Source organism: Cyrtonyx montezumae, unplaced genomic scaffold (assembly GCF_038088225.1).
Source record: "Cyrtonyx montezumae isolate F1298 unplaced genomic scaffold, pur_monq_1.0 scaffold_10, whole genome shotgun sequence".
In the NCBI taxonomy this organism is placed as follows: Eukaryota; Metazoa; Chordata; class Aves; order Galliformes; family Odontophoridae; genus Cyrtonyx; species Cyrtonyx montezumae.
The window spans coordinates 49172347-49193788 of NW_027071826.1; the positions used below are offsets into that span (position 1 = coordinate 49172347).

Sequence of the window (21442 nt, forward strand, 5' to 3'; positions counted from 1 at the left end):
AATATGTTTAGCTTCCAAACCGAGAACAAAAAGAATAGGCCGACTTCAAAAAGGCAATCAAAATTAACACCATTGTTTGAAACATCCACGAATTTCCACAAGTTAAACAGTATTTGTTTGTATTCAACTTTCAAAGGTTAACGGTTTATTTCACCCCCTCCTTTCACAAAAATGCAGCTGCCAGGGTGACTTAAACTAAGTGGAGATCAACATGAAGAATGCACTCGTTTATAAGAGATATGAAAAATAATATTGTAATAAATTTCATTTAAATCTGCACACATGAACTTCGAACCATCTTAAATGTTACTGTGTATTACCAGTTCTCCTAACACTAGCAGTCATTTCAGAACAAAAGCTCGATTTCCTTCACGTGAATTCTACTTGATGGTTGGACTAGATGATCTTGTAGGTCCTTTCCAACCTTATGAACTTATGAACTTACTTTTTCCATGAACAGTAACATTCTTTCACCTGATCTCTATGCATACCTACATGAGTACAGCAAACGCTGGTAAATACTTACAGAAATAAAGTGAAAAAGACGTGGAAAAAATGAACAGTTTTAAAATAAGCACTTGTTTGTGAATAAACAATGAGTACGTTCCTTCAGTTGGAGAGAATTCTCTTAAAAAATGCACTGCAAGAATAAAATGTGATTCTGTGCTTATTGTCCCAGTAACACGAAGTGACATATTCCCTTGTTGCATTCTCTCTCCCCAAAAACAAGCCACACTGCCCACATTTTACGAGTCAAAATGCATTTCCAGTGTGTGCATCGTTAGCAGTAAAAAACAATTAAAAAACAACAAACAACACAACAGTCCTCAGCCCATACTTGGCAGTTCTTAGAAACCAAAGGAATTGCCTGCTTGAAAATAGAGCATAACTGAAGAAAACAGAGCTGCATCCACATTCTAGCAAACAATTAAGTACCACTTGAATCTGAGCCCAAAGTATGTTAAGTTGTATTGCAGCCAGCAATACTAACTGGAGCATACAGTAGCTAAATGGCTCTACTGCAAAGGAAAGCACGTAGTCTTCCAAATCAGAGTCAGTTATGTCTTTGGAAGCAAGAATATCACTTCTGGATACGTTTCCTATCAAAACAAGGTCTACGTGATCAAGCGCCTTTAAACCCAATCGACACCAGCCTGGGAACTGAAGCTTAAAAAAACTAAGCATTGGAGGCAGATTGCTGCTTCTCCAGTAGAAGCATTACTTAGAATGTACAAGAGAAAAGAAAAATGTGCAGAAAGATGTCACTTAGTGCTGCTGCTTGTAAAACAAACTGCTGAACTGATTTGCCCAAATACACCGATTCTTAAAATTTAGTCTTATTTAAATATACCATAAAGCACCTGAATTTTACACATCTAGGAACATCAGCTGAATACTTTTTCTGCAGAGTATTCACTACACTTATTCAATCATACTTTCAAAAGCATTTGTTGCATCTCTTAACTATGATATGCAAGTCATTATATGGGGCTCAGTGCCCATTTTGTGCTGTTTTATTTTGGGGATGTTCTGTTTTATTAAAAACGCTACAGGCTGACACACAAAACGTAACAGAAGCTGTTCTGCACCCTTTCATGTATGTGTGTATAAGCACACACACAAATTACTTTCAGAAAAGGTAGATAAGCAGATTAGAGGGCAGGATGTGAATTCAAAATTACCTTCAGTGGAGAACGTTATGAAAAACAGTAGAGGAGAAATGTGATGTTTCAGAGCTAGGTCAGTATGGTCGATTGTGCACACACGGGACAGTCAATTAGCTAAAGGGGACGCAGAGCTTAAGCAGAACACTAAGGAGCTGTTAAGTGTTGTGATGTGTGGGGAAGAAGAAAAAAATCACAGTAACATCTACACTAGAACTGCCTGCACAGCCAGGAAGTAACTGTCACTCACAGCATTGGCAAGATTTCTTGTAAATGACCATGCACGGTTTGGTCACCACACTTCAAGGAGAATAATACGCTTAAGATGGTACCAAAAAAGTACTTGAGTTAAATACTCTGAAAGCTCTTCTAGAGGTCAGAGAAGCACTGGAATATTGTCACTGAAGGCTGTGATCCTACAGTCACCCGGGGTTTCTAAGAATGAGTTAAGACATTCAGCAAGAACAACAAAAGCCAAAGCTAATTGTGGCTGAGGGAAAAAAATGGATCAGATGACTCCCAGAGGTGTTATCCACTCTTTCATAATATCCACGGATACAGAAACCAAGGCTAAACAGGACCTGTTTCAGCACTATCTTCTTTGCTTGCTATCAAGAGCACCGACTGCATCTAGAGACAGGACCAGCAAAGCCACATGTTCTTGAAATGCAGTATTCAAAAAAGTCACTAAAAAAAAGAAAAAAGACCATAACTTCACAAAAGATAAATAAATCAATATACAAGCAGACAAACGTATAATCAAAGATAACTGATTTTTTTTTTTTTTTTTTTTTTTTTAACAAAAGTACAAACATCTGACAAGGCTAGAAAGCATGTTTTGTGGATACATTTTGAGACCACACTCACAAAAAATAAAATGCTTCAGTGACAGTCTTGCCTCTTCCAAAAGCATGGCCACAAAGCAGAAGAGAACAAAATAATAAAAACGGCCTCTGCGAGGATATTTTGTTAAATATGTGTGATCTCATCTCTCTTCACAATAAACACTATAAACAAAATATTTGGAAAACACAGTACTGAAACAACAACCTTATAAAAGTATCACGGCTTGAATCAACACTGTTTATTCAGTGGAAAACCTAGTATCATTATTTATGCAGATTAATCAAACAGGAAAGAGAATCTTCTGAAATAAAATTTTGAATTCCAAATCATAAACATGTGGGTATGGTTTTGTTTTCTTCTCAGTTGCCTGTAACTGAGAAAACATGACACTTGCCTTGGCTGTCCTGCAGGCTTTCAGTGGCATCACAGCTGACACACCACAGCGTTGGCACTCTGAGTATGACACACTGAGATGGTTTGGGATGTGAACACCTCTCATTCTTTTTGCTGCTCTTCTGCTGAAAACCATCAGCTCTCCCCAGGCTGGAGACAAACATCTCATGCTTCAATCATGCCAACACAAAGTCAGGTACCTCAGCTTAAAGCATATTTAAGCTTGAGTCAAAACGATAGCTCATCAGTCAAACTAGCAAGAAACAGGCAGGATGTTGAAAATGCCTGTAGGAGCAGTTGTCTAAAGGGCAAATCTCAGACTTCTACAGGCATTATCTGAAATCACTTCAGCAAAGTTGACCAGTTGTTAAAACTTAAGTGCCTATTTTAAGTACCACAAAAACAAAAAAATATCTAGAGAAGAAACTTGTTTTCCTGCAGCCCTCTGAACTGGCACGCATTTCTGAACACCAATTGTCAACTCTGAGGTTAATCAATCAAGTCAATCTGTGCATAACACCTAGTTAACTTATGTTTTGGAAACACTGTTAAAAGTATCCATCCCAAACCGTGGACTGTCTAGCACTGATGAAACTTGCTGATCATGACTGATGCGCATTTGCAGCTGCACATTTTGCCAAATCAAGTAGCTCCTCAGGAAAGAAATATAATCATTCATTCATTACATTTCTAAGAAACATGAGGTGAATCCCAAAATCAAAGGCAGTGCTTTGTCAACTTTCCTTAACAAGGAACTCAAACTGAGTGCTTTAGTTGCGCTCACGGCCATCAATTGCTCAGATAGATGCACCAGGCTAAACTAATTTACAAAAACTCGTTTCCCTCTCCTTCACAAGTTACAGATGAAGAAAGGATATTGAAGAACTCTGGTACCCACAACTAAAACGATGTGCACTACACAGTTTAAAAGCAGCATATACAAGCAATACACTAACAGTCAGTCGTCGCACAAGGTTCACAGAACTACAGTAGATTTTGGGAGCACAGAGACTACTTATGGAGAATTAGCTCTTACAGGAACAAAGCACATGGCTTGCTTTCCTTATGCCATTTACCTTCTTACGAAACAGTTTGTAATTACCATTAGAAAACAGTTTCCCAATTTACAGTTACTTAAAAATTACACTAATATTTTAAACGCTCATGAATGGACAAAGTCTATGCAATTGACTATTAGCAAAACAAAGATAAGACCACAACTTTGTACTTATTCAAAAGTCAACAGCATTTTGATAGTAGTATAGACTGCCATTTATTTGTATTTCCTAGAAGTCACGGAAACAGACCAACATCCAAATTTCTTTATCCAAATCACAAATGCATGTATTAAACATACACATTAAAAATCTGTAAATGAAGTGCTCATTAATGCAGCATTGAAACGACAGGGTTTACTGTGCTACAACAGGTGTAATGCTTTTTAGATAAGCAAATAGCTCACAGCCATAAGCATTACCTGTCCCTGTGTTTACACGATGAACAGATACTTATTTTAACTCTTAAACATCTGAAGATTTAATCTCAAATGAAATACTCAATGTTCTATCAGCCACCCAACATTTGCTACTGTCCAAAGCTGAGAAGGTGCTATGCAGATCAACCCTTCTGTGACAACAAAGGCTGTGAAAGAAGGTCTGACAAAGAAGAGGCACAGGAATATATGGCACCTTGTCTCAGTTCTCAGCAAAATCAACACCTGTCGGCCCACAGCCAAGAGAAAAAGACAAGAACTAACTGAGAAATCAGACAGGCTGGACAAAAGGGCTTGATATCAGAAAAATGTAAAGAAAAGAGAGAATTGGCTAAACAGAGATGAAAAGAGAAGGGACAGAGGGAAGAAATAGAGATACATTAAGGTCTGAGGTACTTCCAAGGTTAGACTGGAAAACCAAACCAGATGACAGAAAATCCCAAAATACTAGGTCAGAGCAAGCAAGAAGAGTCACCTCTGCCGTACAGAGCAAGGATTCCCAAGCTAAATTAACATGATCCACAGCCCTGAGCTCAAAGAGGATGCTGCCAACTGACAACATTCAATACTGATGGTATTAATAATTCTGGCATCTGGAAATATTAACTCCATGAAACCCATTTCCCAAAGCACATTTTTCCACAACCACATTCATGATTCTAGAAAGAATCATCATTCCTTTGCATTTGCAACTATCTGTGAAATCCTCTGCCAGAATGCCTCATCTTCCTTTGAGTTACTACTTCATCGTGTCCAACATGTAAATCATGCTCTTTAGATAGACATCTCCAGTCTTGCCAAAGTGTAAGAATGAATTTTTTGGATTTGAAATGCGTTCTTCAATCCTACGAACATACATTCAAAAGACACCAGAAGGATGTTAATCCCACCTCTTCTGCTAATTCCCAAGATTTCATAACCTCAGTAACATTCTTGTGACTCTTTGCATCCATTGAGGCCTTCCAGAGTCCAATGTGGTTTTATATGCTGCTACCCCAGATTTGCATCCAGGACTATGAGGATTTTATACCTTCTGTACATTGACATTCCTCTACTACACCCACACAAAATCTCAGAGTGAGTGCACTGTCACCAATACTGGTTTTGGCTATGCTATGAAGCATGTGTCTTATAGATAAGCATACGTCCAGAAATAGAAATAGAAAATAGAACTTGTGATGTTATTTAGTCATATTTATCTCAAGACTAAGTGTACTACAAAACAAAGGAAGCAGAACTGTGTTCACTGATGCCATCCTTTCGTACCACACGATCTGCAGAAAATGGAGAACTGCAACTGTTAGAGACATGAAATCACCATGTATTCAGTCACTAACAGATAAGCAATAACAAGCATGTTCTTGGTTCAGTTAGCAGAGATTTAGCTGCCAAATCCCCCATCAACACTAATTGGATTGTCCTTGACTTCAGAATACACCACTGACACCAAAGAAATAGTTTATTCCACCAGATTCATATAACTGAAATACAAGCTCCAAAATATCAAAGAGAAGAAAAAAAGAACCTCATCAACAGAGTTTATCATTAGAAATAATTATTTCCACTCTACAAGCAATAAGCTGCAAGATCTTAGGCTACTGCTGAAGAGTAAATTCAGAGATGAATCAATGGAGAGCTTCCTAATTAGTGGTATATTTGCAAGACACAACATTCACTGGTGCTATCAAGGTTGAAAAGTGAATCTGTTTCACACTTGAAAGTGATTTCCACCGTGACTCCAGTTTTCCTTTGTTTTTTACTTCATTACTATCCATAGGTAGAGAGGTGGTTGGTATCTTAAAATCACGTCAGTGAACTACTACAGCAGAATAATTAACTTCCTCAGTGTTGTGAGACAAGGCTATTGTGTTTGTGACAGTGCAGGAGTTAAATGTCACTCCCACTGTCCCCCACTAAAAGTATGCTTGCAGTTATATAGAAAGCCAGGCTTAAATAGTATTCAAGCTTGAGCAACAGATTTTCACAAACACGTCACATGAAAAGTGTAATTTCATTAGATAATCCACGTTAATCCAGAACAGAAAAGGAGAGAGTTTCTTCGCAATTTAATCTTGAAATATCTCCAAAGAAAGTTACTTCCCTCAACTGAATCTGCATCCTAACATTTTACGGGAAATAAATGTAACTTACACCATGAACTTTCCAGCCAATAACTCAATTTAAATGGAAAGGTTGAAAATAATATTATTGCTATGGCTGTGAGGGAGGCAAGACCAAAAGTGTAAAGACTTTCAAATATAAGGTTAATTAGCAGAGGTTCAAGGGAAAGTTATACTGGGGTGTGTTATTTTTTCTGAAATGCTAGTGAACCTATAAATCAAAACAACAATCCATTTTTTCAGTTAAATTTCTATATGAGAACAAATAGCCTGAATTCATTCAATGAAGAAATGCTCCTAAAAAAAAAAAAAATCTTTCTCCTCTGCAAGCAGTTTTTCAGGACAGCCTTATCTCATAAGAAGGAGAAAAAAAATAAAATGAAGCCATCCACATGTAATGGGAAAGGGCTTTTCTCATATCTCAGTAGGGTGTAGAGGAGTCTGTACTACTGAAAGACTAATGCAAGCAAAAACACAAGATCATTTCTTAAACTAGAGCTTATAAACTGCTTAAGAAGTGTTTAGGGCACTCAGTCACATCTGTCCTTCTTCAGTTATACCCAACTACAGTAATTCCTTACCAACACAAAGACAAATACACATCTGCATTCCAATTCAGTTGTTATAGCACACTTGATGCTTCATTAGAGTACAGTTACAGTAATTTGTTTGCCCTACAACAGGAGGCCCCAGTTTTTGGGGTCGGTCCTTTTTCACTTGGAGATTGTCATGTTCAGGTGTAGACTGCACTTGAACCAAGTTAAGTCCCAACACAAGTAAGAAAGCCTCCAATTCCCTTATTTTTTCTACTTTTTCTATTTTACAAAGGCTGCACAACGAGATACCAAGAAATCATCCACTCCTCAAATATGCGCTAGCCCAAAGGAAAGTCCAACTACGAATATACAATATCCCAAAAAATCTTCCTGCTGTATTAGCGTGAAAGAAATATTTCTTCATGGGGAAAATCTGCCAACAAGGGGGAAAAAAAATCACCAAATCTGATGAGTATGTTTAGGAATTTATCCCACTCTACCAGTAACCACTTGTCAAAACCCACTAAGATACGAGACTACATAAGAAAAGAAACGATTCCCTGAAAAGCTGATAAAAATTACAACAGGAACAACCACAACACAGCCTACACATTATAGCAGCATTTATCAGTTATGACAACAGTCAAATAAAACTGCTAAACTTTTACAAGCTTCACAGCTTCTGTCTTACACAGTACAATTACACACAGCAAGGACAAAAAGCAGCAGGTTCTCCTCCTACAGCAGCCACGTCTCACAGAAAACATTTTCTCCCTCTCTCTCACAGGATTTCACAGTTATCTGCTGGGTACTCGACAGCTTCCTATATCAAAACCATCACAGGTGTGCAGGCAGAATAAACACATTCAGTATTTAGTTCTCTCTTCTTTAACCTCACCTTTCAGTTCCTGAGTAAAGAAGATAAAACACATTGTCTCTGTTCCCTTTCTCACATAGCACCATATGTAAACTCAAGCAATAAATTTATGACTACGGTTTTCACCAGCAAAAACCAAAGCAAACCAAACAGAAAGGGATTTTCTCATGCCCTTCTGCGATCTCTGCAAACATCTGTATTCTTCCTAAATCCCATCCACATTCTGTTATGCAAACATATTAAATAGGAATTTTTGGTGAAACACACTCTTTGAACTCCATGGAGAAATGGATATACAGTCAGATCTTCCAGATTTTGTCTTGCTTTTAACCCAAAGCTGACATTTTCTTCCACCTCTCTTCCCTTCAAAGAGCCTTCAATAAATGCCTTCAATATCAAGTTACATAACAGCTTTGTATTGAGCTGGTACACTGGAGCAAAATGTCGTTCCCTACCTTAGCAAAGGTTCAGGTGAATGCAAAATAAACACAATAAAGCGATCAGCCTTGGTGTATCACTGAAATCCTTCACATCACCACTGGTAAAAGCAGCAGGGAAAATGTACTAAATCCAGTTTCTCCAGCTCTGTCAAGACACTGAACACAAAGCTCCAATTGGAGCAACTCTTTGCAGTGGCTCCAAATGTATTCTTAAAAGACGATTAGTAACCTTTAAATGGGACTACCATAAACGGTGTCTGAAATAGATAAAAACTGAGATGAATGACATCACATTTCACAAAAAAGCTTTTTCTTTAACTTCCCACATGCCTGGAAGTCTACTGACAATTAGGTGGCAGAGGGCAAAGCTCATTCTCCACTTGAACTGAATCTCTGCAAATCTTGATAGACCTCAATAAACTGCCTGTGACCCAATCTGCTCTAAGGCAACCACTGCTTCTTCCAAAGTAAGGAGACTAAGGCACCAGACCTTCAGTTTTGTGGTCAGGGTTACAGGACAATACAAGCTGATAGAAATTCAGGCCGACCAACCTCCTTCATGCTGATTCTGCACTCCTTGATACCCTGATGAGCCAATTCAGTTTTATATATACATATATATTGCAGAAAAACAACCCAGAGGCAAAGGGGGAAACAACAAGCAAAACATTCAGCAAAAAGGCTCTTTTTGATAGGTCAGCATCCTAAAGCATGTCATCAGAAGGCCCAACAGCATTAACACAAATGAAGGTATGATTTAACAGCAGGAATGGCAACACTAAAACTGCAGTGATAATAATTTACATGGATGTAGAGGATAATAGATATAAACTTCAGAACGTTTGAGACAAAGATCTGCCCAGGATACTCTTTTTGCTTTATCTGAAGACAAAAACAAAAACCAAAAACGCTTCTATTGTTTTGGATAAGAACTGTTAACATTACAATCAAAGCCTTCCTACAATAGGGAAACCTGTTCCTAAACTGCACAAGATATTTAAATACTTAATAGTTAATGTTTTTGAATAAAGCTAAATAATCTATGCAAGAAAGCAGTACACCTTCACTGCATTTTCAGTATACTGTGGGTACTGGTGGATGTAAATAATTCTGTTTAATCCACATTGGGGTTAAACCCACAAGTTGGGACAAATGACGGCTGCTACAGAACGACAGACAGCAGAGGAAGGAGAGCTTATTTGGCATAATAACCATTAATACAAACATCCTTCCTTATTAACTTCAAGTGCATATTATCCATGCTGCTGCTACCATACAGGTCAAGGAAGAGAGGAAGGTTTTTGTTTGCTTGCTTATACGAAGACATTCCTGAGATTATCCCTGAAAAACAGCATAAAATAGAATCATACTCAGAATTCAATTCAAACATATTTAAACCGAGCCAGCACGTTACAGAAGATACGAGGGAAGGAAAGAACATAAACAAAACAAAACTTCAGAGCTTCATAGGTAATAAGTCTAGAATCCTTGAAATGTTTCCCTATGCTTTTTCACGAAGAAGGAAGCATAAACACAACAAGTAAACTATGCATTCACAAGAAAAAAAAAGAAAGGTCAGTACTCCATGTATTATGGGCTGCATGTGTGGGTAAAGGAATTTGGAAAACAATGCATGCCTAGTCTCCAACAGAATGTTGTTTCTTCAAACATCTTTAGTACAAAGCATTAAAGTAACAAGAAGTAATCTAAATAATGAAGTCTAAATAGTTACTTTCTAAGCATGAGCTTTTAAAATCAAGGATCTGGAGTGTATGAATTGTACATATCCAAACATAACAGGAGCAACTCAAATAAACTTAACAATTTACATACATGAAGCCAAACACATATTTAAATGCTACAAATGGAGATACTTCACAAACACATAGCTTTCCAATGTAATCTGCAACGTTATGTCACATAGTGGTTATGTCAGATCAGTCATAACCTTTACGAAGGCAGCTTACTTGTGTTGTCTTCAACTTATAAGCACCCCTGATTTTTTTGGCTGTTTTGACTTGAGCTCTATTACTGCAGGGGAGAACACTGCAAAATGCTCTCAACAGGAGAGAGCAGTCCATCTTTCATTTTTAACAAAGTACTCTCCATACCAAACCTTTTATGATTTTGCCACTGTAGTCCAGACAAGTTTATTTCCTAAGTGAGCAGAGGGGGAACCACGTCATAACTGGAAAATAATACTGGCATAGCATAGTCCAGGATGAACCTCAGTGAAACTTTGTGAGTTACTGTATCTTTAAAGACAACCACTGCACTTTCTTGAGATGTTATCTTTCTCAAAAGATGAAGTGATCTTATTCTAATAATCAATTACCCGCTCTTTTACAGGGAACAAATGCAGACCCCAAGCAATCGCTACTTCAGAGGATCACCGAGAGCAACAAACTTGTGCTGCTTGTTTGATGCACGGCCAAATAAAATAAGGGACATTCAACCCTTTTAAATACTGTTTTATTGACACTGTATATTCAAAGGGTCATTTAAAGCACCCAGCACACAAATGCAGCAACTAACAATCAGATCGTTTTCAAATCAGTTTATATACCCCACTTCAGGTGTCGAAATGCGATGTTATCGTAACACAGACTTACACCACAGCAAGTTCTCTCGTTACCCACAGAACGATAACAGACGGCACCACTTCCCTTTCATCAAAGCAGGTAAAAACCACACCGATTTTCTGAGAAAAGCACCCACTCCTAAAGAGCGCACTGAATGCCGCAGCACTTCCCGAGGTTAGCGATAGCGCTTCTCGATTACTGATAAGCTGCCCGCCCCCGGTAACACGTGGCGGACAGCCCGGCCGGCCCGCTGCGTTCCTCGGAAGCTGCGTGTGCACGCGTGCTAGCGCTCAGCACAAAGAAGGTGGGGGAGCGGCAGCAGCCGGGGCCGCTGCCCTGCAGGGAAAAGAGGAGGCCCGCTCCCCCTGCCCGCTGCTCCGCGGGGAAACCTCGCACGCTCCCCGCTTTCCCGAGGGAGCCCCCGCCGCCGCCCGCGGGGCGAGGCCGCGAGGCACGCCCCAGCGCGGAGCCCGGCCAGGTGGGCAGCGCCGCGGCCGCCTTCCCGCCGGGAGATGCCCGTCCCGGGGAGCGGCCCCTCCGCTCTCCCGGGCCGCTCCGCCCCGCCGAGGGGCGCCGACCTCACCCGCGCCCCCTCGGACCGCCGAGCCCCACGCGGGGCGAGGCCGCCCCCTCCAGCGGCGCGGTACGCACGGAGTCTCCTCCTCCCGCGGCCCGACCGGAGGCGGGAGGGGGCCGGGGCCGGGCAGGAGCGAGGGGAGGGGGGAAGAGGCCAGGCACCGCGGAGCGGCCCCGCGCGCAGCCACACCTACCCGTCTTCTCGTGGTCATAGCCCACCACGATGAAGTAGTCGGCCAGCCTGGCCATGGCTGCGAAGGGCCCGCCTCGGGCCTCACCACCCCTGCTGCGGCGGCGGCTCCCGAGAGGTTCAGCATCCTCCGCCGCGCGCCCGCCGCAGGAGAAGCGGCACCAGCTCGGCCATGTTGGAGGCGCGGCGCGCCGTGCGCCTGCGCGCCGCCGAGCCGCTGCGCCGTGACCCCGCCGGGCTGGGCGTGGGCTGCGGGATCGCGGGCGGTACGCGGCGGCGGCCCCGCGCTGCCCTGGGCCGTGCGAGGGCCGAGCGGCGGCCGCTTCGGGGGCCCCGCTGCTAGCGCCGCACCGAAACGGTGCGCCTCGCCCCCGGCGAGCCTCGTCCCTCCGGGCCGGGCCCGCGGCGCGTCGGTGCCCCCGAGCGCTGCCCAAAGCCCGGTGGCAGAGCGGAGCGCTTCGCTCCCGGCGCCCGTCCCGCACCGCCGCCCCCGAGGGGACCTTTCCTTAGAGGAGCCGCGGGCGGGGTCGTCGCGCCGCATCTCCTGTGCGGGTATAAACCCGACGGCGGGCGCTGCCCTGAGGATGCGAGCGCGCGTTTCCGGGAGGGTTCCCGTTGCCGTCCTGCCCGGGATGCGCAGAACATGGCGCTGCCGGCGGGGTGCCGAACGGCCCCAGCGGTGCGGCTCATGGGCGGTGTCCGCCGGGCGCCTGCCAGGCAGCCGAGGGCAGGCAGGATTTCGACCCCGATCTTCCCTCACCGTGACCCCTTCGCTGCGCGCATCGGCCGGCGGGCCGGGGCAAAGCCTGCACTGCTTGCCGTGCGTGCGTCGAGCACTCGGGGGACACCGTGCTGCTATTTATAAGGCACAGACGAGGCCGGCACCGTTTGGACTCTTACTTTCGAAAGCCCGGCCGGCTGCCTTGTCTCGGAGATGCTGCTGATAAACGGGTGTCTGTCAGCACTAACTGGTGGAGAGCCAGACAAAACGCTTCGATAAGGTCCTGTTTGCCAGCACACAGAGAACAAACAACACAAAGGACACGAGTTCCACCACAGCGAAGAGCTGCAGCAGCCGCGGTGCACGTGGAAACGCAGCTGGTTCATGGCATTTGCTCCTGGCTGCCCACCATCCCGCAGGATCCAGCAGTCAGTCACTAGCGGTGTCACAGAGACATTTCTGTTTGTTTAAAACACGCATTACTTACACCTCCTACGTAGCTGAGACACCATAGCAATGCAGTGCTATTAGGAGATAGAGAGATTCCCTTTCTTGAGCTACACACCAGCTCTTTGGATCTTGATCCTGGACACTTCAGTGACTGAAAATCCCAGAGCTGCATTCAAAACACTGAGGCTTTTTTGATTAAAGCATTTCTGAAGCAGCAAATCTTAATGAAGCTACACGTTGCCTGTGAAGTGTGACAAGGATAAGGCTCAGTCCTGTGGGGTGGATGCTGCAGCTGCACAAAGTCAGGGCATGCAGCAGCTTAGGATGATGTTGTATATAGCTAAACCTAGAGGGAAAGTTTAGAGACACTAAGAAATTACCTAATTTGGAGCTCAAACAGGACCTTAGGGTTATCTGCACTCTTAGAAAAGTTCAATATGTAATAACAAATCTCAGTACTTAAGTCTCACTTCTGTTTTAAGCCAGCGCCTCTGGCAGGAGAATATCACCTAACACTTTCCCCAGAGCACTAACAAGTACCAAAGCAAGACGTGTTGCTTGCTGAGTCCCCAGTACTACTAGCACCCACTGGACAGTTTTGCTCTTTCTTCTACCTAGACAAATACAATCAAAGTTTGGTCAGTTTGTAAAGCATGTCCCAAGAAGTGGCACGTCTTAAGTACTCATGTGACAGGAAGGCCACTGTTCTTCTGGGTCTGAGCACAGCTGTTAGGCTGTGTACCTGCCTGGACTCCAATAGGATTCAGTCATCTGTAGCTTACTTCCTTAACTTCCCTTTGGTAGAGAGTAATCTAATACTGTTATAGGACAAATGAGGAAGTGAAACAGACATTGTTTGCTCGCCTGAAGTCTAACGCAAAGCAAACTGAACTTTTATCCAGATCACTAAAACCAAAATTCCCAGGGTTCCAGCAGAGTAGCCTGGCTCCTACCAGGCTGTGAAGGGACTCCAAGTGCAGCTTCTGTAGGTAGACACCAAGGCCTAGGTCCCCAGAAAGACCCAGTAAGAAGCTGCCTTATTTATCTCTTGGGAGGAACTGTGGGGTAGTAGTCCCCCAGGAAACAGAAAGCACACAAATGACAATGTTGCACCAAAAAGATGAAGGTTCACAGTACACACAGATGAAGATCACATTTAGCCTGCAGTCCCTTTATCCAGTGTCACCCAACAGTTTTCTGGCATCTCTTGCCAGAGCAGGAAAGCAGCCACGACCCTGAGCAGCTTTCCCCTGTCAATATGCATCCCTTTCTCATTTAGCAGGCTTAGTTTGCCGTTGGCTCAAACCTTTCAGACATAAGGCTCACCGAAAGCATCACGTCTCCAGTCTGACTACTGGAGATGGAATTGTCTCTTGGCACAGACAAAGCTGACTAAGGGCTTGCACCATCAGCAAGGCTTTTTCTGTGTGGAACTTGACTGGTTTTTACACTCTTCATAGGATGCCATTCTTCTGTTAGTATCATTTAGTATCATTTCATACAGCCTGCCGTACAATCAAGTACAGTCACACTCACTGCATATGAATTCAGTAAAGTTTGATTCAACCTAAGCCGAATCATACAAAAGCACTCCCACTGCCTTCAAATAACATTTTGTTCTCTTCTATAATCAGCAGAGGGTATTTGACTCAAGCTGATTGCCAGCCGATGCCTACAGATTTTAGACCTTTCCTTCTGGAATAAAACATAGATAAATATGAATAAAATGCTGTACGAAAGAGCAACCGATCTCCAAAACCTGCCTACAGAAGCAGGTACATACTGTGAAGTCTGTATATACAGCAACACCGAGGATGAATGATGTGCCAAGGCTAATCAATAAACAATTCCAAGAGCTGGCTGTTTCTGCAGGCCAGCTTTGCCACGAGGCAGTGTCCAGAGGAGAGCCGACCCTTCTGAGAAGAGCCCAGTCTTGCTGAACTGTGTGGCATTGCCTCAGAATAGTATCTTGTGAAAAGATATTTCCACGGAAAATTCTGTGTGAGCTTTTTTTTTTGAAATGTAAATAACCATTTTCAAAGGGTTGTTTATTTATTTATTTTATTTTTTACAAAGCAGACCCAGCTACTCCCTCACAGCACAAATTCAGTGGCCATTGCTCGTTTTCAAACTGTGCAGGACTGCGAGGGCTTAGAAAGAACAAAACGAGCATCCGGAAAGAGGACGTGGTTTGTGTTAGCTCTAAAACCAGCTGTACCTGCCGCAGCCCTCGTACAAATCACATCGGCAAAAAAAAACCCAAACACCTCTTTCCTGATCGTTACGTGCCGACGTTTGCCACCACGAGAGGTTGAAAGAGCTGACTTTGTGTCACTACAACGGTATTGTAATCAGCATGGCACTCACACGTGACTTGGATTACTGTTATTTCTAAACCAAGTAGCATTCTTTCAGCACTGTTTGCCTAAGAGTATACAAAATGCAATTCCCTTTTGGCCACGGACTTTACTGAGGGATTTTCCAGCGTTTGGGGAAGTGTGTGGCTTTTTACTGGAACAGGAGATTTAAATTGAGTCTAAGCAATGCCCGTGACACGAAATCCTGCCTTATCTTCAGAAGAGTTAGATCCAGTTTCGAATTCTGCCGTTCGAGGACACGTTTGAACTCTGGAGCCTGAGCCGCCCCGCGAGCTCTCTAGGAGCAGTCACCGCGACGTGTCACGACGCGCGGCTCTGCCGGTGTCAATGTCCTTTTCTCGAGCACCTATTTTCCCCCGTTCCGCTCCCGGAGGAAGGAGCCCAGCCTCTCGCTCGGTGCATTTCTGCATCGCAGCACGGCCCGCGGGGCGGCTCGGCGGGGACGGGGCAGAGCCCGAGGCCGGCCGGCTCTCGCCGCTCCCGTTGCCCGGCGGGCAGGTGCGCCGAGGCTCCGGGCTCGCCCAGCGGGCAGCTCACTGGCAGTCGAGGCGGCTCGGAGGGGCCCCGCATGGGCAAGGGAAACGGCACCTCGATCGTGCTCGAGAAAGGTTCCGTCATCCCCTCGCGCATACCTGTCCGGGGCGTAGCACGGACCGCGGCTATCGAGTCGAGGGCGCAGCCTCACCCGACCTCAGAAACGCTGCGCTTGCGGCGTGATGCGAGTGAAACGTCCCCGGGCTCGGGCCACCGTCGGGGCGCAGCTGCCGGGGGCATTTCCCTCGGAGCGCTGAGCTGCGCCGCGACGGAGCGGGAGAGGAAGCGGCACGGCCGGTGCAGGCGGCAGCACCCCTGCGAGGGCACGGCTCCGCGCGTACGGAGCAAGGTGCAAAGGTGAAAAAGGCCGGGGGAAAAAATGGTTTGACTGCTGCTCAGCTGGGACAGCGCTGCTACAGACCCCGACCCTGCAAATATTTGCATCCAGGTTTAGCTGTGTAGCGGTAAAGTCACGACCTCAGAGGTCCGCGGACTGGGGACCCAACCCCCGCACCCCCCGTGCTTGAGACAAAGCGAGCCCGATCCCTTGGGTTAGAGGCGAAGAAGGGCTCTCTCACCCCCATATTCCAAAGCCATTCAATCTGCGTGATTTATCTGAATTGGTCAAGTACATAAGTACATTTTATTAGACGAAAAACGCGCCCACGTTGAATCATAAATATTAACGACGCTGGATTTGTCACCTCTGTACTTGTGTAAAGAAAATTGACATTCATTGCAGTCACTCGGTATAACTCGCGATGTCCAAATATGGATTGCAGAAGCCTTGCTATCTGATGGATGTGGAAGGACCTTGATACGGACCGGGTCCGGTCCTGCACCCCTTCCCCCCGGCCGGAGTTAACGTGGCCGCAGTGAGGACCTGCACGGACGTGCAGGCGGCGTTCTGCGGCGGCAGTTGAAGGCACCGACCCCGGTCAATCAGAGCGGGGGGCTTATCGGTCCTGCAAGGTATGCCACGGCTCCGAACCCACATCTGAAGGCAGGCGTTATCAACAACAAAATACCCAAAGGAGCGTTGAAGACAATTTCCAACAACCCTCTTATTTTTACCCTCGAATGGGTCGCCCCCAGCCCATGATGAAATGCAGGGGGGGGTGGGGAGGGGTAAGTGTCAAAGCGGAGTCGCCCGGGCGGGCACGCCGAGGTCCTCCCACTTCCCCCCCGGCGCTCTATAAAAGGGCGCGGAGCAGCGCAGCCCGGCAGTGGTTACTTCACACACACACAAAGAGGGAGTTCTTGCTCCTCAGCAAACTGTGCAACTTCGGATCGCTACTTGGACAGCATTTGGCTCAGTGGATTATCCTCGCTGCTAGGTAAGCAACTTTTTCTTTAGAGGGAAAAAAAAAAAAAAAAAAGAGGTGGAGAGGAAATGAAAATCTGCAGAATTGGGCTATGTGGAAGTTGGAAGTTGCACTGCAGAGCCCTGCACTGACTCTTGGCGACAGCAGCGGCTCGCAGCATGAGATCCAGAGCTCGCTGCTCTGCGTGCGGGGAAAGACAAGATCTGGGGGGCGAGGGGGGGTACCCTTCCCGGCGGCGCGGCACTTGTCGAAGCTGCGGAACGGTGCACCCGAGAGGCAGCCCCCGGTCTCGTGTGCTCTCTTAATCCTGATGCGGCCGCTGGGGGTACTCTGGCCGTCCTGCTCGTATTCGGCAGCCACTGCAAGCGCAGCTTTCAGCGGACGTGTGTTTTGGAGGCTGAGTTATTTACTCTGCGCTAAGTTGCTGAGCAAATACTCGCTTTGGGTTCACAGCGCACTCGAAGCTCCCGGCAGCATGGGGGCTCTCCTGAGGGAGGAAGCTCTACAGAGCCACTGGAGAGAAGGAAAAAAAAACCAAACCAACAGAACAGATGTGACTTGTACCAGCAAGCATGCTTATCATTCTCTTCTCACTCCACCAGGAGTTCGGCCAGAATGAAACTGGTTCACGTAGCCCTACTCTATCTCGGCTCTGCGACCTTCTTCGGGGTGGATGCTGCGAGGGTGGATGTAGCCACAGAGTTCAAACGAAAGTGAGTATAGGAGCGCAACCCCCCGCCCCGGGCTTACGAACCCCGCGCCGTGCCCGGCGACCACCAGAGGAAGGGAACCGTGCCCCGCGGGAATGGCACAGATCCTGAAAGACCCCTTTCCCTTTCGGGAAACGTCTCTCCTCCCACCTCCCCCTCCAAATGTCAGAATCTCGGCGCTGGCAGATTATCGCCCCTCGAATGTATTTGCTTTGGCTGCCGCTCGCAGACTTGCGCTGACAGGCTGTCCCTTTCCCTTGCGCTCCTTGCAGATGGACGAGCTGGGTACTGAGCCGGGCCAAGAGGGACGTGAGGCCTCCGGGCACACCCCGAGGGCTGGGAGCGGCCGCCGACGTGCATGCGCTCGTACGGACCCAGGACGTGAAGGACCCCCGCGTCTCGCAACCCAGGTAACTTCCAGCCCTCGCTGCGCTCGAAACCTTGCGAAGCGTTCGGATCCGCGGTGCCGGGGCTCCTTCTCGCCGCGCGTCCCCGCGGACGGGTCCCGTAGGGGCTGCGCAGCGCTGTGGAGCCGCCCCCACCTCCCTTTCCCCGCGCCTTGAGCTGGCGGGAGATAGCAGCGCCTTTACTGCGAAACTCAAATATAAATAGTAACTCGAGCCCTGGCTCCCCAGATAAAGTAACAGCCCTCCAGCGGCAGGGCCTCTCCCTCTCGGCAGCGGGCTCCGCTCCGCTCCGCGCCCCTCTTCCGCTGCCCGGCGGAGGGCAGAGCCGGGGCTGCGCCGTCGGGGCGGGCCCTCCTCCGGCCGGGGGCTCCCCACGCTCCCCGCCCCGCGCCCGTGGGCTTCTCTCCTCTCCGGCCCCACGTCTCACGCCCCGTCTCTCTTCCTCCCTCGCAGCGGCCGGGAGGATGCTCACATCCGCGTCAAGCGCTACCGCCAGAGCGTTAACAGCTACCCCCACCTCCCGACCTTCCGCATGGGGTGCCGCTTCGGGACGTGCACGGTGCAGAAGCTGGCCCATCAGCTCTACCAGCTGACCGACAAGGTGAAAGACGGCGCCGCCCCCGTCAACAAGATCAGCCCGCAGGGCTACGGCCGCCGCCGGCGCTCCCTGCCCGAGAGCTTCCTCCGGACTGTGCAGGCGCAGCTCCGCTCCCCCGTCCTCGGCGTGTGAGCGCCCGCAGAGGCCGCCTCGGATGGATTGACCGAGACCGAGAGCCGGGAGCGCCCGCTCGGCCGGGACCCGCGGACAGACGGACGGCGCGGGGAAGCTGTGAAGGCCGCGGAGCCGCCCCCCGCCCCGGGCGAGGCGCCGCCGGAGACGCCGACCCCCGCGCCGGGCCCGCCGCCGCGTCGCCCCCCGCCCAGCCGCTGCACACGCGGCCGGGCCTCCATCGCCGGCGGAACCGCCCCGGCCCCTCCGCCCCGGGAGTGCCGCTCAGGGGAGCGCCGCGGTCGGCTGCGGTGCGCGGCCCGCCCTCGGCACGGAGCCGTGGCCCACATCTGCTCTGTCCTCCGCGCTCGGCGCAGCCGGCAGGGAATCGGACACTGAGCAGTCCCCGCGGGGACTGCGACATACTTGAACAGAGAGGAAAAGTGCAATCGTACGTGGATTTTGTTAATTATAAGTGCGGTGTGCGTGGATCATGAGATACGTATCAGTATTTAAGAATGTTCTGTGTTGTGTCCTGTTTGTATCTTTTTTGGGAAATATTTTATTTTTATACGTTTTTATATATATATATATTGCATATGGGCATTTTAAAACATTGTATCCCCTTTATTTTTCATATCGTGAATGTCAAACGCTGTTAAACTCTTTTTCCATACCTTTTTTATCTTGCATTCCAGACTGGTGAAAGATGTAGAGAATGTATCAACTGTTCTCCATGGGTAATATCTGAAATAAACACCATTACATAAACCACTCCTGTTGTTTTTAGTGGGGGCAGAGGGTCAGATGGAAGGCTTCTAACTTTCTTCAGCCCTGTCCTTACTAACCTAGCACGGCCACCCCGCGATAGCCTAAACCCTTCAGCTAGAGGCTTCGTTAGCATAAGTTGCCTAATCTCATCAGAGCGAGTAGATTCACAAGCAGGCGTGCACCTTAAATTGTGGGGCAGAGCTGCTCAGAAGACACCAAGGCCTCTCTTACCCGCATGCCCCAGCCAGGGTTGAAACATGTCACGGCTTGGATTGATCGCACAAGTTTATTTTCTGCCCTAATTAATCAAGGAAACAACTACATGCTTCAACATTGCACAACAAAGTAACAGATTTATTGAGGGAGCGCGTTCCAAAAATGGTCATAGCAGCCTCCAAGGTTATTTATGATGAAGGATTTCCTGGGCCACAGTTCAGGTTAAAGTTAAATGGTGACCGGTTCAGTGTGGGCAGAACATCTTGGATGAAAGCTTAGCATTAGGGATTTTGTTGTTTTGTTCTTTTTTTGTTCTCTCCAAATTCCAACCGCGGACCAGAAAACAAATGTGAAACAAAACCTTATTACTGCACCGACAGCACCATCTATTGGTGTCTGCCCCGTGCTCCAACAAAACGACGCCTGCAAAACGAAACAAGTGTACCACTGCCGTGACAGCTCGGACCAAACGCACCGTTTCCCTAATTCTGCCGTATCTCTGAAGACGCTGCTCGCACACAGAGGAGGGCAGGGGACAGCGGCACTTAACTCAGCTAGAAGATGCTGAGTGGCTGTAGTTTTTTCACCCTATACTAAATGCCTAAGGAACACAATATTTCCAAGAAAAAAAAAAAAAAAGCAGTTATGCATTTCCAGGAACACTGCTGCAAACAAACCCGGGTAGGAATTCAGTCAGCTAGATGGCTGCCACACACACATCGTGATTTTTCCTCACAAAATTTTTGTAATTCCACTCCAAATTGCTTATTTTAAAACTACTTTCCTAAACATTTTCAGTGAAGAATCTTGGAATCTCGAGAGATGGGATTTCTATTCGAAGTAGTCATTCCTTTCTTTTTCTTTCTTTAAATTATATTCCCGTGTGTTGCTTTTAAAGGCACATGTCGACAGTTGCCAGTTTTAATCACCATCTGTTTGTTAACAGCTGGAAAATAATTTGCATCTGTGTTGCTGATAGCTTTTCAGATCCAGATGTTGTAAGCTGTAGAAATAGGATGAGTCAGAACTGAAAAACAGAGCAGAAATGCAGAGCGTCGCTTAGCACACTTCCAGGTATCACCTGTTCAGCTGGCGAGAGATGACAGCAAGCACAGGATCTTCAGCGTTGACTGCCAGTTGAGAACCGGGCAAGTAGCTATTCTGAAGTCATTAAAGGTCTTGAATGTAGGCTAATTGCTGCTGCTTAGCTTTCAGGTGCTTGCAGTGGGACTTTACAAGGCGTAGGTGAGAGCACAGTCCTACTGAAGGATTGCAGGATAACTGGAATGCATAACTGGAATGACTTCCATAGAGCCCTACAGTGGAATAGCTTCAAAACTTTGTTGAGGGATTGCACAGCTAGCATCCTAGTCATCTGAACTTGGGGCACACTGGACATGCTGGGTTATAGAGAGGCTAAGTATACACGTACCAACTAGGTGCCTTTACACTGATCTTTTCTTCATTTACTGCCAAAATCTGGTTGCCCCACTTAGCTTTTTATC

General features: G+C 46.7%; 2 protein-coding genes across 2 annotated transcripts in view; one reads left to right on the plus strand and one right to left on the minus strand.

Moving 5' to 3' along the window:
- SBF2 (SET binding factor 2) overlaps nucleotides 1-11892 on the minus strand; it is a 235948-nt gene extending 224056 nt beyond the window's left edge. Inside the window, exon 1 of the mRNA XM_065755333.1 lies at nucleotides 11721-11892. Coding sequence (XP_065611405.1) covers nucleotides 11721-11775 — 55 coding nt within the window. The 5' untranslated portion in view covers nucleotides 11776-11892. The remainder of the gene's footprint in view (nucleotides 1-11720) is intronic.
- A 5133-nt stretch (nucleotides 11893-17025) lies between these two features.
- Nucleotides 17026-18981, plus strand: ADM (adrenomedullin). Its single transcript, XM_065755750.1, has 4 exons — nucleotides 17026-17136; nucleotides 17727-17837; nucleotides 18107-18244; nucleotides 18695-18981. The coding sequence occupies exons 2-4, from the start codon at nucleotides 17740-17742 to the stop codon at nucleotides 18969-18971; spliced, it is 513 nt and encodes a 170-aa protein (XP_065611822.1). The 5' UTR covers nucleotides 17026-17136; nucleotides 17727-17739; the 3' UTR covers nucleotides 18972-18981.
- The last annotated feature ends 2461 nt before the right edge of the window (nucleotides 18982-21442 follow it).